Genomic DNA, 21,218 nt, shown 5'->3' with positions numbered 1-21,218 from the left:
CAGTGACAAACAGCCAGTTATCAGAAAACAAAGCAAGAGCACTACTGGGAGAAATTATGTAACACTTTTTTATTTTAATGGCAATGGCTCTAAAGTTACTAAAGAGTATCACAGTATTTTGTGTTAATTCCATAAATAAATCATTAATAATGAGTATGAACACTGATCAATAACATTAGTAAAGGAGAGGCGGGGAAACCATTACTAGACATTTTCATTCCCTGGAAAGGAGGTGGCATTTATGGCTGATAGAGGCTTGAAAGATCATTCGCCCCATTATTTGGGGCTGAAAATATCCGCTAATGTTGGAGGTGAGGGATGGAGTGCCATTGGTGTAGTTTTCTTTTCATCACCATCTAAAAAATTTTTATATTTTTAATAGTTACCTCTGATTTGAAGGTCTTTTTGAAATAGTGGCATTCAACAGAGAAAAATAATTTCAGAGGAAAATTTTAGTAAGAGTAAAGTGGTAACCTACCTTTAATTTATGTTACAGAGGCTAGGGTCCCATAGATGTGGCATCAGGCTGGGGATCAGGGAACCTGGAATTATAATCTTATTCACCCATTCTGTTACCATGAGCAAATCACTTAACCTTCCTGCACTTCTGTTTCCTATCTGTAAACAGAAGATAATGATACTTTCCCACCTTCCTAAAGGACTTTGAAATCTATAGATGAAGAGCACTGTATAAGTACTTTTTATTATTTAGCAGAATCTGCAGAAGCAGCTTACTTAGACACAAAGGATATGAGAGGTCCTTCTCTCCATTCTTTGTCTCCTGGCAGTCTCCTCCGGCAGAATCTAGAAAAGGCTATGGCCAACCATACTCAGTTAATGGTCTCAGCCTCTTGGAACTGCTGAAGAACGGAGAAATAACGGGTTCTGAGATAAAGGTGGGAACTCTGAAACAGAAAGAACATAAAGATTTAAGAAAATAGTCATCCAGTGTCTTCAGAAAACATTTAACTTTCTCAAATATGTAATAAATAAATCTCTAATTACTCTCTTCATCATAGAGAGCAGACACAAGTTCCAACGAGCTGTCTTTCTAACATGATAGTTATTTTCTTAATTACTTTAATTGCTTTTCTTTTTAAATGAGTTTTTATCTTCCATTGCTTCAGAAGGACTCAATAGCTGATGTGACCAGAGACAGTATATTAGTGTTACTGAGAAACTCTCAGCTTTACTGGATCACACAAATCCCTCTGCTCTGCTTCCTGGATAATAGGAATCTAATGTTACAGGGTCATAAAGTCATTGAAAATAGCAGTGGAAAAGGCTTTCAGAGCATGTAGTGTTATCCCAAAATGCAATTGCTCCCTACAATATATTACTCAGTATATTTTCTAGGGCTTTAAAATCATCCTTAGTATCGTGTTCTTGTTGAGCAAAGAAATTGATTTGTAAAGAAGAAGGTGGGAAAGTCTGTGGTTACTATTAGTTGCTGATTTACTGGAGCACTTAGAAAGGTGCTGTAAAAAAAGAGGAAGATACATATCTTCACTTTTTGGGTTATGCAGCTTGGACAACTGTTAAGTTGTTTTGTTTTCCTCTTAATTTCCTCTTAATTTCCTTCCTCTTAATTTTTTCATGTCTTTAACAATATGGTCTCACTAATATTTGCAAAAAGCTGTATTAAATTCAAGGCTGCATTATCCTTCACATCCTAGGAGCTGCATGACTGCTCTTGGCTTCCCTGTCTGTTTGCTTCTGACAAAAAATGGTTCATGGAAAGAGAGGATGTGGCTAGTTAAGTTATTGCTTTCTGTTTTAAAGGAACAGCACAATTGCTGTTCTAATGCTTTCATTTTAGGCACCTGACCTAAAACATGAATCAGTTCTCACTTCACATAAGTGTTGAGGTATCCTGGTGAAGTGACTAAAATGTAGGTCTCTGTCCATCTGTATTATATACTGGGGTAGTCAGAAGACTTTAGCTCTTAATTCTTTATCTTTTGTCATCAGTGCAGTGCTAAAACTATTAAAAGCAATGGAAATGTTATTCATCCTGTGAGCAGGTGTTATATCATTAGAGTGCCAACTGGTCACAGCTGGGACAAAAAGGATATGTCTTTAGGAGGTATTGAAAATCTCCTCTCCATTCAAAGCAAACAAGCTAAACAATCAACAAAGTACCATTGCTCAAGTACGTATGGGCTGTGGTCAGTTCCAAACAAAAAATCCAATGAAACTATTTTGGAGAGATTTTCTTGGATGAAATGAATATATCTGTTTTACAAAAATACATATGATAATATTAATAGGAGGTATTTAATCAAATAGATGGGATTAACAAAAGGGTAACATTTTTGTATTGATTTAATTATTGCTTTTCAGGAGTATTTATTCTTGTGGTGATTCGTTCATTGTCAGGGAATAAAATCTTTGTAAATATTTCACTAATTGTATTGTTTCTTTTTTTCTCTGTCTCAGGAGAAAAGATGCTGGGCTCTTGTCTTACAAAGAACATCTACCAGTGAGTCAAGTGGTGGTTGGAGATATTGACCGATCGGGATCAGAATCCAAGTTAACTGTGGGTCCTGTGCGCTGTCAAGGAGACCGTAAGTTTGCTGTTGCTCCTGATTAGCTTATAGCCCTTTTGGAACATAGGAAAACTTTGATTGTCTCCCCATCTAAGCTCATGCAAGTTACATTTTGCTAACAGCCGCTTCCTAGCAGAGTTTAAGATGTGCAGAGAAAGGGAAAGAAATGACCATAAAACCACCAATATAAGGGGCTCCGCTTTGGATCTAAAAGGTGGGCGTTCATCTTTCTTGTATGGTAAATGAGGCATCTTTGACTACCCAGCTAAGTTTATGATTATATAAACAGTAATACAAATAGCATAGGAGCAGCACTCGACAGCTGTGATGCTGCTGAGTGCTGCTGTTAATGCCATTAGCATTACTATTTATATCACCATAAACTAAGTTTATAGAGATATAAATAGTAGCATTATGGCTAAATGCATCCTTGTAAACTCAGGTTATAGCTGTGTAAAGTTTGACATTACTGCTATCAAGTACCATCCTCATCAGAGCTCAATGTTGACTTGTAAACCAGGGATGGGTCTCTGTAGCAGTTTCTAGTTTTAAACTTGTGCACTGGAGAGGGGATACATACCTTCCAGTTTGGTCTGTAGGAGGTGCAATATCAGAGTTATAAAGATTGAAGTGTATGTTTTATGTAGTAAATGATGGTAAGTGACTTCAAAATGAAAGAAAAGGAGTGAATTTGGCCTAGCCTTTATTGTCATTCATAAATATGGCTGGAAGGATGGGTCTTTGTGTCACTATCAGATGCATTTAGTCTGCTTTTCTGTTGGAGAATTTTTCTAATTTCTTCTCATTTTCTTTCTGTTTTCTGTTAATGTATTTGATGAATATTGTGTACAAACATATTTCATGGGATGCTTGCAAATTGTTCACAGAAACTAATTACTGTTTATTATTTGTGTTGTGTGACTGATCACTTGACTCAGAAGTTACTCTTTCTGTTCCCTGATTTAGATGAGTGACATTTTTATACAAGATTTTACAAATGATGAATAGGAAATAAGGAATGCAAATACTTTTTTCATGCACACATACCCTTTTTCATATGTTGCCCAAGTATCAGTATGAATAGAAATCTATATGAATTTGACTGTTCTCAAACAGGAGTGTGAACAAAACTGCATTTGCTCAAATGTTCGTAAATAGCAAATAATAGGGGCTACTGGAACACAGTTGAATCCAACAGCTATTTGGGAAATGAATGAATTCCTAACAGTCCATTTGCATTGTACTCAGTCTGCTGTTTGAGTTATACTGCCAAGTTTTGTGAAGCCATAAATCCTATCCTGTGAATAATTTTGTATTTATTTCCATGGCCCTGAATTCACCTTGAATTCCTGGCCAACCCCCAACCCCTGTGTATTCTCCCTTGGATTCTGGAGCCTTCTTCATTCCCTACCCTGTCAAACTTGCTGCTGTATTGCAGGTCAGGGCTGGGTGAAGAGATCTCTTTCTATTCCACAAGCACCTCGCTGAGGATCATGAACTTTGTATGGGCTGCATTGAAATCCTTTGGGGGAAAGAGAGCTAGGCTGGGAAATTCAGCAGGCTTTGAACCATTTTCATTTTCAACAACCCATCTAGGATTGGACTCGCTCAGCTGGGCAAAGGCTAGAGTGTCATTTAAATGGATTTTGGAAAAGAAAATTTCCCAGACCCTTCAGGGCAAAGCTACGTCCTGTCCATCTGGCCGGTCCAGCCTTGTTGGTGGGCAAAGACAACCCATACCTGCCAATAGCGGAGAGGCAGAGTGAGTGCAGTGGTTTCAGCAGATGGTATTGAGCATGCTCACTCCAAGCCACGCAGCAAATCTGGGGGAGGGATGCGTGACCCCCCACCTCCACCCCAGACATCGCCTCTGTTGGTGAGAACCATTTTGAATGTGAATTGCTGAAAATGATTTTAAAACACGGTCAGGGTGCCCATGTAGATGGGCTCATAAATACACAACACAACATTGTGTATTCCTCGTGAGAACATCATTCTCCGTACTGGCCCTTTTATGACTCAGCCATACCCCTGATATAACACTGAGTGATGGCCATTCTCCCTTTTGCTACCATGCAGTGCTAATGCTGCATTATTGCAGGCTAAAGTCTGTCCCTGCTAAAAAGTCTGTCCCTTTTTATTTATTTGTGTATTTAGCTGTGCAGGGAGGTTGGAGGCGTGGAGGCGTGGAATGATCTGTCAGGAATGGTAACACAGATTGCCTTGGGGCTCCTGTGCACAGGGCCGGCTCTAGGTTTTTTGCTGCCCCAAGCTCCGAGAGCGCAACTGCCCAAGAAAAAAAAAAAAAGGTGGCCGGAATGCCATGGAATTGTGCCGCCCCGACCACGTGCTTGCTTTGCTGGTGCCGAGAGCCGGTCCTGCCTGTGCATGGGACAGTGTTGTTAAGGGGCAGTTTGTTTATTTTCTAATAGAACTAACAACACTTGCCCCCTTTACATTGATGGTCCTGTGTGCAAGACACTGGGCTAGGATTCAGGATGTCTGTATTCCATTCCAAGCTCTTCCACAAAGTTACTTTGTGACCTTAGTCAAGTAATTTAATCTCTCTGTGCCTCACTTCCTCATCTGTAAAAGGATACTTCCTTTCTCTGTCCATTTTGAATGTAAACTCTTTGTAGCAAAGACCGTTTCTTAGTAATTGTTTGTACAATGCCCGTGTGACAGGGGACACTCACCTCTTGTGAGCACCTCCTGTCGGTCAAGTGCAAACTTCTGGGGTGAAAAAAAGGACCAACAGGGCCTATGCAGTGCCCTTGTCAGTATCTGTGTCTGTAGCCCTGTCTCTGGGCTCAGCTCTCAGCCCCTTCTGGGCTAGCTTAAAGTCCGTATCTTCCCTGGCATAGAGCAGTGCCCCCAGGACTTTCTCACTGGAGCCTCTTCAAGTCCTGCCCTTCACTTAGGCCTCTAAACAAGTCTTATCCCCTTCTCAGAGCTTAGGCCACCTTGCCTCTTCTGGCTCTCCCTTGAGCTTCAGCAAGGAGCACCTTCATAGCTCCTCTAGTCCCCACCAGGAACTGTTCTGCATGCAGCTCCTTTTAACTCGATCTGCTTTGCTTTGATTGTCTGCTTCCCTGCAGCCCCTCTAGGTGGGCCTGGAGGACCCACCTTCACTGCTCATTTTCTGGGGTGGAGTGTAGTAGGACCACAAGGCCTCCAGCAGGGGTCCTAAAAGGGCCTGGTACACCCAGTCACAGTTCATCAAAATGGGGTTTCAGCCTTAATTGGGCTCTCTACGCAGTACCGCTTTCAATTAATAGAGTAGTAATAATAAGAATAAACATTTAGAGGGAATAAATGGGAAGGTGACTGGTTTTTGGTTTTTTTTATAATTTGTAGCTGGATCAGAACTTTAGAGAAACTAGAGGGAATGTGAGCCCTGCCTATAAAACTAATGCTGTATCCCAGGCCAGTGGTAGGTGAAGAGATCCCTTCAAATACCATACCCATCTGACTGGCGATTAGAAATGGTCAGAAAATGGAATTTCCATCCCCCAACATTTCCCAACCGGTTTTCATTTCACATTGGAACGAAAAATCAAAAATTTAAAAAATTTTCATGGGATGGAATTTAAATAGATTAGATTCTAAAACATTGAAATAACTTTATCAACATCTAACATTTTGACCTTTTAGGATCAGAATATGAAATGCAATAGTGGTCATTTTGAATTAAATTCTCAGTGTGTCATTTAGTCAGTGTGATGAGAGGAAGGAGGGTGAGAGGTAGAAGGACTGACACACAAAATAAATAAATATGTATTACATCAATAGACAAGGATATGAGGTGGAGGTGGGGAAAGTAGGTGGATGAATGAGGGATCCCTCACTGGTGAATATGGTGCTCAGACATTTAGGAGCATTTCTCAGAGGTTTCACGGCAACCAAATGTGGCTGTCAGCCACTGCTGCAAAAGGAGCTCCCATGTTTCCATGGGAAGGGATTCCAGCACCAGTGCCCTGTGGTGCCACCTTCATAGGAGGCACCCAGAGGGCCTCATCCTAAAAATCAGCATCCCCATATCATCTGCCACCTGCCCCAACCTCAGGCAGGCTTTCCAGCACCTGCTCCCCTATGTCCCCAGATTGCAGCTCCTAACCCCTCACCCAGGTCCTGTCCAGGGACTGGGCATAGATGCACCTGGAAGCTGTGAAGGAGCAGGCTACAGAGCTGCTCTTCTGGGGTTGGGGGGGGAGGTTCAAGGGATGAGCTGCCGTCTCAAGCCAGGGTGTTGCAGGAAGATTGCAGCCCACAAAAGGCCACTGGAGGCCCAAAAGCATCTCCGTGACAGATACCTAAGAGCAGGCAGGGTACCTAAAGTGGAAACCGTCTGTCCCTGGCCCCGTATGTGGAGGAAGACGGTTCTAGCCCCACAGAGCTGATGTAATAGATTCAGGGTAGGTGGTCCCCTCCTTAGTATTTGTTTGTGTTGATTTTTTTAAAAAGGCCTGTTGTTACTTGAGACCTAGAACACCATGTCTAACACCTGCACGCATTCTGTACTGTTTAGGGCCTGCCACACACAGCATTGGTGCCATGTGGCTTCTTTATCTTCCTGCCTCCCTCCTTCTACCTGGGTCTCCTTCCTGCTCCCTGGAGTTGCATGATAATGATGCTGGCTCCCAACCATGCACGCAGTATACGCATGAGTGTGTTATATTATTGACACCCACAACTCAAGAATTGTGCTCTGTTTGGCATCATCTCCTACTTTGGTGTGTCCCTGATCAGCACTCCTTGGTTGGGTTCCTAAAAACAATTTGAAGGAAATGTTCTGGAGTTGGTTTCTCATTTTAAACAAACCATTATTTTATTTAGGAAACAACAAATGGGAAATTTTATCCATAATTTTTACTTTTGATTTGTAGGCTAGGTCACCGTGACAGTGCAGGTGATCCAAAACTTTCCCTGTACTCCCCCTTCTCCAATCAACACTCCATGCCTACATCCACTCAACTGCTTTGTGGCTCTAGCACTGAACTCAGTAACAGACTAGATCTGAGAGCGATTCTGAAAAAATCTGTATACCATTGCACTGTGACAGATACACACCCAAATATCAAGAAACTTAATCTAGTGGAGCCACACCCACAGGCTGTTTTCACATTATTAGCCAAGCAATGTGAGGTCTAGCACACAAGTCAATGACCTTTCTAAATATGGATTTAGGAGCCTAACTGTAGGCACCCGTAGTTGAACATGTTGGTAAGGGTTTCTCTAATGAGAGACATGCTGTATCAGCAGTATGTGTATTGCCAAAATACCTAACTACTGTAGTCTTGGCTCTCTAATGGAAAATAAGGAACACTGGGAATGCCAAATGTTTCATCGCACAGTTTAATTGCTCTTTTGTTGCAAATGTAGATAGTTTTGAGACTCTTCCTTCAGAAAGGGAGGCTTATCCTTGGTCATATTAGTGATTATTTCCTGTTCTCCTGATTCATGACCCATTAGAGACTGCTTTGGGCAAGCTTGGACTGTGGATGTCACATCTCAGAAACCTGTGACTGAGAAAAACACTATACTTCCTTGCACTTCTGGTCTGTGAAAACATGCCCCCAAAAAACTTGCTACTCTGTGAAGATATGCTCATTATTTCTAAATAATTATGCAGAATATTTTTTGTTGGAGGGATCTTTTGCAGGGATTGTTATAGAATCTTGTAAATTAGCTTAATAAGTTATGCTGAAAAACATTCTGAAACTTGGTTGGGCATGATTCTTCAACTTTGTATTGCAAGATAACGTCTTCATCTTTGACTCTGAGTCACAAAACTAAGTCTGCTATGTACAAGTAGCCAACAGAAGGCCCTCCTCTTCTCTAAGGATTTCCTTGTTGTCCTACAAGCCAGCAGTGCTCCACTCAGCTAATGCTTAAGGCTTTATAGATTCATCTGGTCAGTGTGGCAAAAATCCCATGGATCTTTCCCGGCGTGTATCCTGTACATTGGATAAGATATTCAGTCTCTGTCTTTTTCCATTGTGTCATTTTAGTGTTGCGGAATATTTTAAAAATATTGAATTGGGCCTTCTGAGTGCCAGACTTAGAGCAGACTTAACCAGTTTTTAGCAAAACTGGTGGACTCTGCTCAATGTGAGTCCGGCACGATACCAGATTCAAACTTTAAGCAAGCACTTTAAGGTGTGACCAAAAGTATTGTTCTCGAATTGTTCCATTAGATGTATTGTACTAATGTTGTAGCAATGAAAAGTAATTGATACAGATTCTTTGGTCCATCTAAGCTACACTCAACGCAGCCATGGGAGAGAGGAAAGCAAAGTGGTTCTATGTAATCTTTGCATTCCCCCAATCCTGATGGCAGAAGGGGACTGTTCTAAATTGTGCCCAGTTGCCTATGGCGCTAAGGATTATTGTAGGGAAACAACATTATATTCACACTTCTTTCTCCAAAGGAATGTCCTCTACACCAGGAGCAGAAAGAGGGGTGGTGACTCTGCATCATCTGTGAATTCCCACTATCCTTGGGGTATCCTCAGGAGGCCAGTTAAACTGTTTATACAGACTCTTCATTAGCAGAATTGCAGTAATACAGTGGGGACACCTATTGTGGTATGCACTGTACAAACACATAACAAAAAGATAGTCCCTGCCCAGTCTCTCTCTGCTGCTGGAGTGGCGCAAAGGGACTGCAGCAAGTGTGAGAAGGCACACTGCCAGAGCCTTTCACTGTGGTGGAGAAAGGCTCTAGCAGCCACTGCCGGAGCCTTTTACTACTGCCTCTCCTCTGTAGAACCTTCACTACAGGAGGAAAAGGCTCTGGCGGCAGAGAGGCAGCAGGACTCTGCACTGCTAAAAATAGCAGTGTAGATATGGGAGGCATTGTTTCGGCATTGAGAGAGCCATGTAGTGTAAATACCCTAAGGTTCAGATGTGTTGGGCACTCTGCTCTATCTACTCTCCTAAGCTGTGCCTCATTGTCTACACTGCTATTTATACCTTGGTAGCTGGGCATGCAATGTCTGTACACTATAAGCTGCCATAAATGTTACTCCTGGAGGGAATTTTGCGCCACTGCATGGGCACAGAATTCATGGCCCCTGCAGATTTCTTTGCTTCCCCACAGTAAAATGACTTCTCATGGGGAAGCAAAGGGAAGTGGCAAGAGCGGTCATGCGCCCCCTCTTTGGCAGTGCAGACAGGTCGGTTTGGGCACCTAGAGCAGCCAGTAGAGATGTAAATCACCACGGGAGGGCTGGGTAGTGTGTGTGTGTGTGAGAGAGAGAGAGAGTCTGTCCGTCTCACTCACTCTTGCTGCATGCTCGGCATTGAGGGGCAGGGCTTTGGGGTGTTTCTGAAGAGGTGGGTGTGGGGCAGGCTCTGTTCCCTTAGGCAGAGCAGAATGTAGCAGCCTGCCTGTTTAGTCAATTGTTCACATTGTTCTTAGTGAATTCCCGCAGGACTATAAAACAGGTGCAAAAATTTTAAGGCTCCTTTATATTGCCAGAGTGGTGTAAACGAGCCTTATTGTAAATGACAGTATGGCCTTATAAATGCTTACGGTGCTTTAGTGATTAGAACTGGTCTAAATTTTTGGACTGAAAAAATTTCCTATCAAAATGTGCTCCATGAACTGTTTGCTACTGACCTTTATGGAGATAGTCAGTAGCCAGTATAAATTGTGAGTTTGAGTTCCCAGCCCTCACTTGCTTTTCAGTTGCCTATGATGTAACACTGAGCATATGGCTGCATATATTTGTTGATTAATAACTAGAAGTAAAGGGGCAATACTAGCTACATTATTATTAGACAGAGGGGGTTTGGTGATTTCCTCCAATGCTCCCCACTTCCATTATCCATCCATTGTATTGTAGTTTAAATAAATTACCAAAATAATTTAAACCAGCTTGATTATATTGCGTTATTTTGACAAAAATGTGCAGAATTTTAAAATATTGTGCACAGAATTTTTAATTTTTGGTGCAGAATTTTTAATGTTTTGCTGCAGAATTCCCCCAGGAGTAAAATGTAGACAGACCTTTAGATGGTGTTGTGCATTTTGAGGAAGTTTCTGCGCATTGTACTAAGATATCTGCTCACAACTCAGAAAGACAAAACAGTACTGGTTGCGCTCAGTTCATATTTTCAGTGTTTTCTTCACACACATATTCCAGATCATAATTTTATGGTTCAGGGTGAATTGCACAGCAAATTCCACTGCCACAGAATTTATGAGGCCTTGACTTCAAATAAATTTTGGAATATGGCAGGGTCTTTCTTTGTGAGCTCTTTCTGCACTGTGGGTCCCCTTTCCTTTGTGCTGTTGCTGCTAGAAGGTGAGGAGAAAAATTCAAGGGTTTTTAGATTTTTGCTTCTTGAATTTATATATTTTTTCACTTCTACTTGTGTGGTTTTTATTCTCGCAGTGAGCCTTTCTGATCAAAGAGCCATGACTCACTACTTATGTTTAACTCCCATTATCTTTTATCTCTGAGATGGGGGGAAGGAGCTTCTGCACTTACTGCAGCTGTCTCCACTTAGGGTTTCAGGAAGTCCAACAGCAGCCCTATTTATGTGGAATCATGTGACAGAGGAAAAAAATCTCCTTGACAGATGATAGAAATTCAGGAACTAATCAAAACTCTGTTTCTACACTAGTCCATTGATCTCTTGTGTTCTCCAGGGAAATATACCATGAGCTCTTTATTCATTGATCCTTTTCCTGTGCTTCGTGATTACTCCTTGAATGATTTGATACTTTGTTCCTTTCGTTTCTGAGTATTGGTCTTGTTGTTTTAATCTTGCATTTCCTTTTGAAAGCTATTAATAAAGTTGGCTTAATAAATAATGTAATGTTTTGGATTGGTTCTTGATTTTTGTACAGATGTATTTTACTGAGACTGGCAGTTACACTGAAATCACTCTTTCTAGACTTTAAAAAAGATGATTGATGCTCACAAGAACATTTCCTTTGCCAGGTGTGTTTGTATTCCTTAGATACAGTACTTGACATGTATCACATGTACAGGTCAATAACCTCGCATTCTAATAAAGTTTCATTAGCTATCATAAGAAATAAGCTTACTGATTCATATGTTCACTTTAAGACTGTTTTCATCATTTCCCAAAAGGAGAAGGCATTTACTAGAGCTCCATAAATCCATTAAACTGAAATCCTCCCAGGGACAATAAATCCATTCCTGTTAGTTTCAGCTGATCTGTACATGGAAAAAAAAACTTATATAAAGTTCACTAATCTTGTTTAAGCAACATGATGTGATGTCTGTTAAACATTGTCTCCTTAACATGATATCCTACGTAATAGTTCTGTGTCACAGGAAAACCCCAAAGCAAATGATATGCTCAGCAAAATAAAGACATAAATTAAAAGCCATGTTTATTGTAACAAGGCTGGCCTAGTGATTTTTTAAAATATATGCTCACATCTCCCTGACCCTTACATCCTCTGGTTTTGTTTGAACCTGGTTTTCAGTGATATCACCCAAGGTTCAGAAAAAAAAATCACAGCCTCAGTGTGAGCTTGTAATTCTCAGTTGGACCTTAAACTCATAAACAAGGTCAGTTTTTTAATAGGATGCACAGTGTGTTGACAAATCAGGCCAGCTGTGGTGTCAGTATTAAATACATCAGTGTGTTATGTTATTAGGTGTCACAGCTGAGCAACAATTTATATAGGTAATGATAAATAAAACAGCTGTTTCAGAATTTGAGCAGGAGAAGGTCTACTACCATGTCTTAGGCAATATTGCAATAATAGAAGTCTTTACCTTTTTGTTCACTTGACATGGAAACAGTGTGACAAATGCAAATTATCTGGGTAATGATAAAGGAAGACCAATATTTTCAAACTTAGCTGCCTACAGTTAGGTACCTAAATCAGTAAGTAGTCATGTACATAGATGTGTCTTCATTTTCAAAGCCTATAGCTCCTGTTGACTTCAATGTAAGTTGGTTCGGTTTGATAGCTGGAGGTAGTTTGAAATTCAGGCCATTTCTATTAAGGTTCCTAATTATTCAGTTTTTAAAATGTTAACCTCAAGCTTTGCTTTTTCTAGGTGCCTGTTGCTATATATTTCTTTAAAGATGGTCAAAACTCAGAATTTCTATTCTATGGGAAATTCCAACATTTCAAATTGGAACAAAACCAAAAAACGTTTGAAATTTCCTACAAAACTAAATATTTGGGGGGAAAAAACATTGTTTCAGGTCAGTCAAAACGTTCTGCTTTCATAAAATCTAAATGTTTCATTCCAATTTTGACTTTATTTTATAATTTATAATATAAAATTTACAATATAAGATAAATTTAAATAAATTTCTAAATGAAAAGTCATTTTGAGATGAAACATCAAAATATGTTGTTCTGATATAAAGTCAAAATGTTCCACTCCAGCTTTATGAACCTTTTCCCTTTTTTTCATTTTTTTCCAAAATGAAGTTTTGTCAATATTGACTTCTTTCACTGGAAAGTTTCAACCTGCTCTAGCTTTTTACTTGTTTTGCCTGCCCTTATACATGTATGAGAAACCTCGAAAGAAATGTTAGCAACCACAAGATGTTGATTTTTATGTCACCCTATGTGGTACTCTTCCCTGAGTCAGTATTCAGTCATGCCTCAATGTGGTATTGTCAGGGTTCCCTCCCCACTCTGAACTCTGGGGTGCAGATATGGGGACCTGCATGAAAGACCCCCTAAGCATATTTCTACCAGCTTAGGTTAAAAACTTCCCCAAGGCACAAATTCTTCCTTGTCCTTGGACAGTATTGCTGCCACCACCAAGTGAGCTAGACAAAGATACAGGAAAAGGCCACTTGGAGTTCCTGTTTCCCCAAAATACCCCACCAAGCCCCTTCACCCCCTTCCCTGGGGAGGCTTGAGAATAATATACAAACCAAATAGGTAAACGACGTGAGCACAGACCAGACCCTTGGGTTTTTAGGACACTAAAAACCAATCAGGTTCTTAAAAGCAGAACTTTATTATAAAGAAAAAAGTAAAAGAAGCACCTCTATAAAATCAGGATGGAAGGTAATTTTACAGAGTAATAAGATTTAAAACACAGAAGATTCCCCTCTAGGCAAAACTTTAAGGTTACAGAAAACAGGAATATACCTCTCTCTTAGCATAGGAAAAATTCACAAGCTAAAACAAAAGATAATCTAATGCATTTCCTTGCTTTACTTACAATTTTTGTAACCTTAGATGCTTATTTCAAGTAGGGTTTTAGGAGAGGTTTTTTTTTCCTGTCTGGTCCCTCTCTCTGTCCCAAGAGAGCACAAACAAAGAGAGCACAAACAAAACCTCCCCCAACAGATTTGAAAGGATCTTCTTCCCTTATTGGTCCTTTTGGTCAGGTGCCAACCAGGTTATTTGAGCTTCTTAACCCCTTACAGGTAAAGGAGGGACTTTATGCTACCCTTAGCTGTACGTTTATGACAGGTGCTCTGAGGTATTGTGATGTTAAAAGTGCCATTTTAGGGGTGACATTTGAAAGCTAGATTCTGACTACTCTGGTGGATTGATTCAACATGTTTGGAATGCTGAAAGCATCTGCCCTGCCTGGTAAATAACCCTGTGTTTGTAGGTGATCCAAGAGACTAATAATTTCAATATATGCTATTTCATAAACCACCAGGAACAAAACTAATGCTATATAGTATTAGAATGCTTGAGAATGCCATTTCTAGCTTGCTTAGATATTCCAAAGCAAATTCGTCAAAACAGTGGGATTTTTTAAAAAGTGTGTTTACATATGAATGGACCTGATTCTCCACTAGCTTGCACCTTTTTTTAGTCATTTTCTCTTGTTTAAAGGGGAAATAAATCTGTACATGGTCAAGATGCATTTTCCACACATTTTGCACAGGTATAATTGACTACAAGCAGTGGCGAATCAGATCTATAAGAGAGAATATGACAGTGACCAATTGTTACAATTCAGGTTTAGCTATACCTTTGACCCCTCACTCAGTTTCTCCATAGGTACCCTTTCAAGTGATAGGCCCTATGCCTTCACGTCTGTCATAGTGGAATCCTGTGAGTCACCCCACTTTTAGACTTGTTCTCTGGGCTCTACAGCATGCCATTTACCAGCCACATTTCCTCAGCAGGTCCGTCTGGGTTTGGCAGTTACTCCAGACTTCCATTTTTGGGAGCTGTATGCAATATGAAAATTCAGTGACCTTCAAAATAAAGTATTATTTATTTATCCAGAGAAACATAGCAAGCAGAGAGAAATGGGTTAAAACAAAAAAAAGACCTACATGTACCTACATGTAGTCTTAACTAAAGTTCAGCATTTCCTTGAAGACTTAGTTAGGCCAGACTTATCCCTGGTGACCTGCTTTTCTGGAGACTGAGTTAAAGTCTGCTTCTCTGCAAAACCTGCCTCTCCCCCTCCATGTATTAGTTTCCAAGTTCTTTATTTATGGTTTCCCACCTGAAGGCCTTGACCCTGTCCTAAGTTAGAGAGTGCTTGTGTCCCTCTTGGACAGAGACAAAACAACAAAAGACCTTCACACCTGTATTGTTAGTTAAACACTGGTGATTAGGTTTATCTAAAACCATTGACTTTGGTTCCTGCAGACTCAAACCACCTAAAACTGTGTAATCCATACTTATCTTTTAGCAAGCAATCCAATGTCTATCAAACCAACAGAGGTACGCATAATATTCCTAAAACTAATACATATGTTTTCCATGTTCTTCACACCAATGTAATGAACTTTTCATTATGCAACTAGACCTACTGTATAGTTTACACTATAGGTTGGATTTTCAGAAGCAATGAGGTTAATAGGAGCACATTTAGGTCAACACTGAGTGATCATGAAAATCTCACCCTATGTTTCCAATGGTTGCAACTGTCTCTAATAATAAGAAAATTAAAACTTGCAAAATGAAAGTTTTACTTGTTTTAATTAATCCATTGTTCAGGAACTATCTGCCATATAACTGCTGTCATGTTATAAATGTAAATTCATCCACAAACCATCAGAAAGTATGTAAGACAAAATACCTTAGCAATTATAATTAAGGCTACAAATCTGTCTTAGAGGTCATGGATTCGGTGATTTTATGAGATGTCCATGACTTCTTGAAAATTCCAATAATTTAGCCTGAGGCAATGGGGCTTTGGCTTCAGGCTCGGGCAGCAGGGCTCCAGCTTCGACTTCAGCCCTGGCCGGCAAGGCTCCAGCTTCATCTTAGATAAATCCGTGATTTATTGTTTATTACTCACATTTAGTGTGTGACTTTTAATAAAAATACCCAGGCCAAAATGCTTAATTATAATGCTAACAACAAAATGTAATTGACCAGTAATAAGAAATATTTTATTTGACAAAGGTCAGCCTTGATGACCACCTGCCTAATATTTAAGTTCATTTTGATCAGTGTTGTACTAAGTTTTCAGTGGACTTGATTGCAGCTGATGAAATATGAATAACAGTGCTTGCTTGCCTCTTTGATACGAATCATCCACTTCATTTAATCAAATAGTTCCGATTCTTCTTCTTTGAATTCTTGTGCACGTCAGTTCCATTGAACGTGTGTGCGCGCGCCCACGTGCATGGTCATCGGAGACTTTTGCCTTAGCGGTATCCATAGGGCCGACTGTGGTACCCTCTGGAGTGCCGCACTTATGCTGCAGTATATCAGGCGCCTCCAGCCTATGCCCTTTCAGTTCCTTCTTACCGCGCATGGTGGTCAGTCAGAGTGCCTCTGTCCCTTGCTTCACAAGAGGTCAGCAGTTTTCTCTACTATCTCAGCCTTGTGCTTCTAGCTGTAAATAGTTTAATCATTTCTTAGTTGTTAAGTAGCTGTTAAGCGTTTAGTTAGATAGTGTCCTGGCTGGGACTTTCCCCCTGATCAAGCATGCCGTGGTCTCTGTGTTTTAAGCCTTGCTCCACTGTAACAGGCCTAGGCCTGCTAGTGACCTGCACGATAGTTGTCTAATCTGCTCGGGGAATCCCACATAAAGGAGCGCTGTCACATCTGTACGAACTTTCATCCTCGGACACAGAGAGAGCACAATATATGTCTCAGGGCCCTCCTGATGCAGGCTGCCCTACGCCCAGCTTCAGAGTTGGCATGGCCTGACACAGCACTCAGCGTTTTGGCTTTGGTGCATAGCACACCCCCAGCACCAGGCTCTTCCCAGCACCAATCCCTGTCACTGGTGCCAAAGAAGAAAACAAAGAAGTTGGCACCAAACAAGCATGACCATGGGGCTCTGGACAAAGAACGCTGTTCAGGCCATATGCCCACTCCAGACCCGCAAAAGGGCTCAGCCCTGGGAAGTTCCTCCCCCTAGAAGGACCTGTCACCGACTCCAGGGAGCAGTAAAGGGCCCAAGCCGATGGCGCAGTCAATCCCCTTTCAGCTCCCAGTACCTGGAGAGCTAAGAGCAGACAGACACATTGTTTTATGTGCTGTCAGCATCCACCCCAGCCCACATCACACTCCTGGTGCACGAGGACTGAACATTGCCAAGACCATCTGGCAAACCCTATCCTCCATCCCACCTACTTCCAAGAGGGTGGAAAAGAAGTACTTTGTTCCTGCGAAAGGGTTTGAGTACTTATACCATGTTGACAGCCAATGAGAGGGATAAACAGGGGCTCACCAGTATCACCCCTAAGAATAAGGAGGCCAAGAGTCTGGATTTGTTTGGTCGCAAGGTTTAGTCTATGGCCAGCCTCCAGTTTCAGGTGGCGAACTACCAGGCCCTCTTGGGTCACTATAACTTTAACTTGTGGGACTCTCTCCTCAGGTTCATCTCTCAGGAGTTCACAACTCTGGTGGAGGAAAGTACCGCTGTGGCTCGGTGCTCCCTCCAAGTGGCTTGGGATGTGGCTGATGTAGCTGCCCAAATGGTAGCCTTGGCAGTGGTCATGCGGCACAGTTTCTGGCTCCAGACCACTGAACTGTCCCAGGAGATGCAGGCCTCTATTCAGGACCTCCCATTTGACGGTGTCAGCCTTTTTTCCGACCAAAGGGATGCGTGACTGTACGGCCTAAAAGACAGGTGGGCGACCCTCCATTCTCTAAAAAGAAAAGGAGTACTTGTGGCACCTTGGAGACTAACAAATTTATGTGAGCATAAGCTGTCGCTCACGAAAGCTTATGCTCACATAAATTTGTTAGTCTCCAAGGTGCCACAAGTACTCCTTTTCTTTTTGCGAATACAGACTAACATGGCTGCTACTCTGAAACCTCCATTCTCTGGAAATACACACTCCTCAGGCATCGAGACAGCCATTCTGGCCGCCTCCGCCACCTCAACACTGGCAGCCTTGACAAGGGTCTGCAAGGAAAACAGACATTGGTTTTAGCCGCTGCCACCCTTTGTCATCCCGATCTCCTGTGCAGCCTCCCCCAGCAAAACACCACACGGGCCAGAAGCGCTCGTTTTGAGAGTGCACTCGGGAGTGACACACCAGCCAACTGCCCGGTTGCTTCCAGCCTTTACCTCAACTGCCTTTCCCCTAACGCTTGGCCTGGTCATGGGTTACATAGGTCCTGGACATAGTGGCTCGGGGCTATACCCTGCAATTTTTGGCCACCCCTCCTTACCACCACCAACCCACCTCCCATCCCTCAGAGCGGTTCACCTGGCCTGCCAAGCTTTCTTGCCCCACCTGAAAGGCAAGGTGGTGCAAGTCCTGATGGACAATACTGCCACGATGTATTACAGCAACAGGCAGGGCAGCGCCAGGCCTTCGGCCCTTTGTCGGGAAGCGCTCAGCCTCTGGGGTTTTTGTGTGTGGCATGCCATTCATCTGGTGGCCACCCATCTACCCGGTACCAAGAACATCCTGGCAGATTGCCTCAGCAGGACCTTCTCGTTTCACCACGAATGGTCGCTCCTAATTAGGTGGTCAGCCTAATCTTCCACAGGTGTGGGGCTCCCCATGTGGACCTGTTTGTGTCCAGGCAGAACAGAAACTGCCACGTGTTCTGTTCTCTGGAGAGCAGGGACAAGGGCTCCCTGGTGGATGCCCTCCTGATCCCGTGGTTGGGAGTGCTGATGTACGCCTTCCCATTGGTGCCATTAACCCACAGGGTCCCGCTAAAGGTGAAGCAAGACAAAGCAACGGTCATTCTCATAGCCCCAGCATGGCCTTGTCAACACTGGTTCGGCGTGCTGCTGAGTCTTTCGGCAACCACCCCACTTCAGTTGCCTCTTTGGCTATCCCAAAACCACGGTAATCTGCTGCACCCGAACCTGGCGGCGCTACACTTGACAGCTGGGCTACTGTCTGGCTAAGTGGGGATAAGCGGCGGTGTTCCACTGGTGTCCAGCAGGTCCTGCTGGGCAGCAGGAAAACCTCCACTAGGGCTACCTACGTGGCAAAGTGGAAGCGGTTCATGTGTTAGGCCTCAGATCATCCCATTCCTGCAGAAGAGGCCCCACTGCAAGACATCCTGGACTATTTGCTGCACCTTAAGCTCCAGGGCCTGTCGCTATCTTTGGTTAAGGTATACCTGGTGGCCATTTCGGTGTTCCACCCTCCATTTCGAGGTAGGTCGGTCTTCGTCTATCCCATGACAGCGCAGTTCCTGAAAGGTCTGGAGCACCTTTACCCACATATCTGGAACCTGGCTCCCCCTGGGGACCTGAATCTTGTGCTGTCAAGGATCATGGGACCTCCCTTCGAGCCCTTGCCTTCCTGCTCCCTCCTGTTTCTGTCATGGCAGGTCTCCTTCTTAGTCGCTATAACTTTAGCCCATAGGGTATCCGAGATCAGGGCATTCACGTCGGAACCACCTTATACGATCTTCTATAAGGACATGGTCCAGCTGCATCCACATCCAGCCTTTCTGCTCAAGGTTGTCTCCCAGTTCCATACAGATGAAGACATATTCTTATCGATCCTTTATCCAAAGCCTTATGCTGCATACCCTGGTAGTCAAACGAGCACTGGCCTTCTACGTAGATAGAACGAAGCCATTCCATAAGTCTACACGGTTGTTTGCTAGGCTGTCGCAGACAGGATGAAGGGTTGCCCAGTGTCTACCCAGAGAATCTCATTCTGGATTCCAGCTACTGTTATGAGCTGGCAAAGGTGTCCTCGCTGGTGATTGTGACGGCTCACTCGACTAGGGCACAGGTGTCATCGGCAGCCTTCCTCGCTCAAGTGCCAATCCAAGAAATTTGTCAGGTTGCGACCTGGCTGTCTGTCCACACATTCGCTTCACACTATGCGCTGACCCAGCAAGATCAGGATGATGCTGGTTTTGGCACAGCAGTGCTCCAATCTGCAAGACTGTGAACTCCAAGCACACCTCCAAGGATTCTGCTTGTGAGTCACCTACAATAAAATCAACATGAGCAAGCACTCCAAGAAGAAAAATGGTTACCCACCTTTTTGTAACTATTCTTCAAGATATGTTGCTCATGTCCATTCCATTACCTGCCCTCCTGCCCTTCTGTCAGAATTACTGGTGAGAAGGAACTGAGAGGGCATAGGGCCAGCGGCGCCTGATGTACCGCGGCATGAGCACGGCACTCCAGAGGGCACAAGAAGCCGGCCCTACAGATACCACTAAGGCAAAAATCTCGGAACACCATTCTCATGGGCACACCCATACCTACAATGGAATGGACGTGAGCAACACATCTTGAAGAACAACAGTTACGAAAAGGTGGGTAACCGTTTTTTCTTCAATATCAAGCTGCTGCCTTCAGAGGCTCATAAGAAAAAGTATAACCTGGCAAGTCACCCTGCTCAAACTTTCTTAGTAAATAAATCCACTCTATTACAGTTCTTTAATATCTAATTAAAATGGTTTCATCTCCCATGACTAAGTCTGTCTCTGTCTGCTCACCTGTTACCCTATTTTATGCAGCATAATTTTCTGGGACAATTAAATATAAATGGAATTTCTTTTAGGATATGTGAGGGGAAATGTTTGAAACAGTGAGCAATGGTGGAATTCCCTGCTGGGGTGCCTGCATATTTCCAGATGAACCTAACCCCTTCCTATGTCTCAGTAATAGGATGGCATGATTTATTGGCATATTGGCTTCTGTGTACCAGTATTGGTTCCCTAGTATCCGAAGTAGAGAAAAAGCCATACCCACCTTGAGGATGGGAGATTGCAGACCAGTAACTACATAAAAATGGGTAATTTCACTTTCACACTCTTCCAAACTGCACACATGGGACTGAAAGAAGGAGCAGGAAGGTATCTGCCCCTTAATTGCTTCACTTACACACGTTATTGTATCCCTTATAAACCGCAAAGCAAGCGCTATACGTATTGGTTTGCATTTGGGGTGCTAGATTTTGTGGGTCGGGGCACCTTGTCCTTCTGAAACTGCCATTCAAGTTCACTGCTGTCAGCAAATACTGAAAAAGAGGAGGAAATACTGTAGAGTATTTACAGACTTGTAATTTCATCAAAGGGAATTCTCAGATGTTGTAAACTGGAAAATTAGAGTTCAGAATGAAACTGCCCCAGGCCTTAATATAAGTTTTCAATAAGCTATGTCTTCTTTTGATAATATATGATCCGTGGTGGATGCTACCATAAACAGAACTGAAAGATTTAATGCCCCTGTATTTCCAAATGAGATTGGGGTTCTGCTGCATGAACAACATTGCAGCATGTACTACTGTAATTGTTTTAGTCCCAACAGATGATTTCTTTCTCTTTTGATATAG

The 21,218-nt window shown here is 42.5% G+C and overlaps 1 protein-coding gene across 4 annotated transcripts in view; it reads left to right on the top strand.

Annotated features, from left to right (window-relative positions):
• CNTNAP2 (contactin associated protein 2) overlaps positions 1-21,218 on the top strand; it is a 1,645,619-nt gene that overhangs the window by 1,378,455 nt on the left and 245,946 nt on the right. For all 4 annotated transcript variants that reach the window (XM_075125590.1, XM_075125593.1, XM_075125592.1 and 1 more), the window contains one exon: positions 2,440-2,567. In XM_075125590.1, the coding sequence (XP_074981691.1) occupies positions 2,440-2,567 (128 nt within the window). The remainder of the gene's footprint in view (positions 1-2,439; positions 2,568-21,218) is intronic.

Source organism: Caretta caretta, chromosome 2 (assembly GCF_965140235.1).
Source record: "Caretta caretta isolate rCarCar2 chromosome 2, rCarCar1.hap1, whole genome shotgun sequence".
NCBI lineage: Eukaryota > Metazoa > Chordata > Testudines > Cheloniidae > Caretta > Caretta caretta.
The sequence above is the reverse complement of the archived record's forward strand: the minus strand, read 5'-3'. Positions and strand labels throughout refer to the sequence as shown.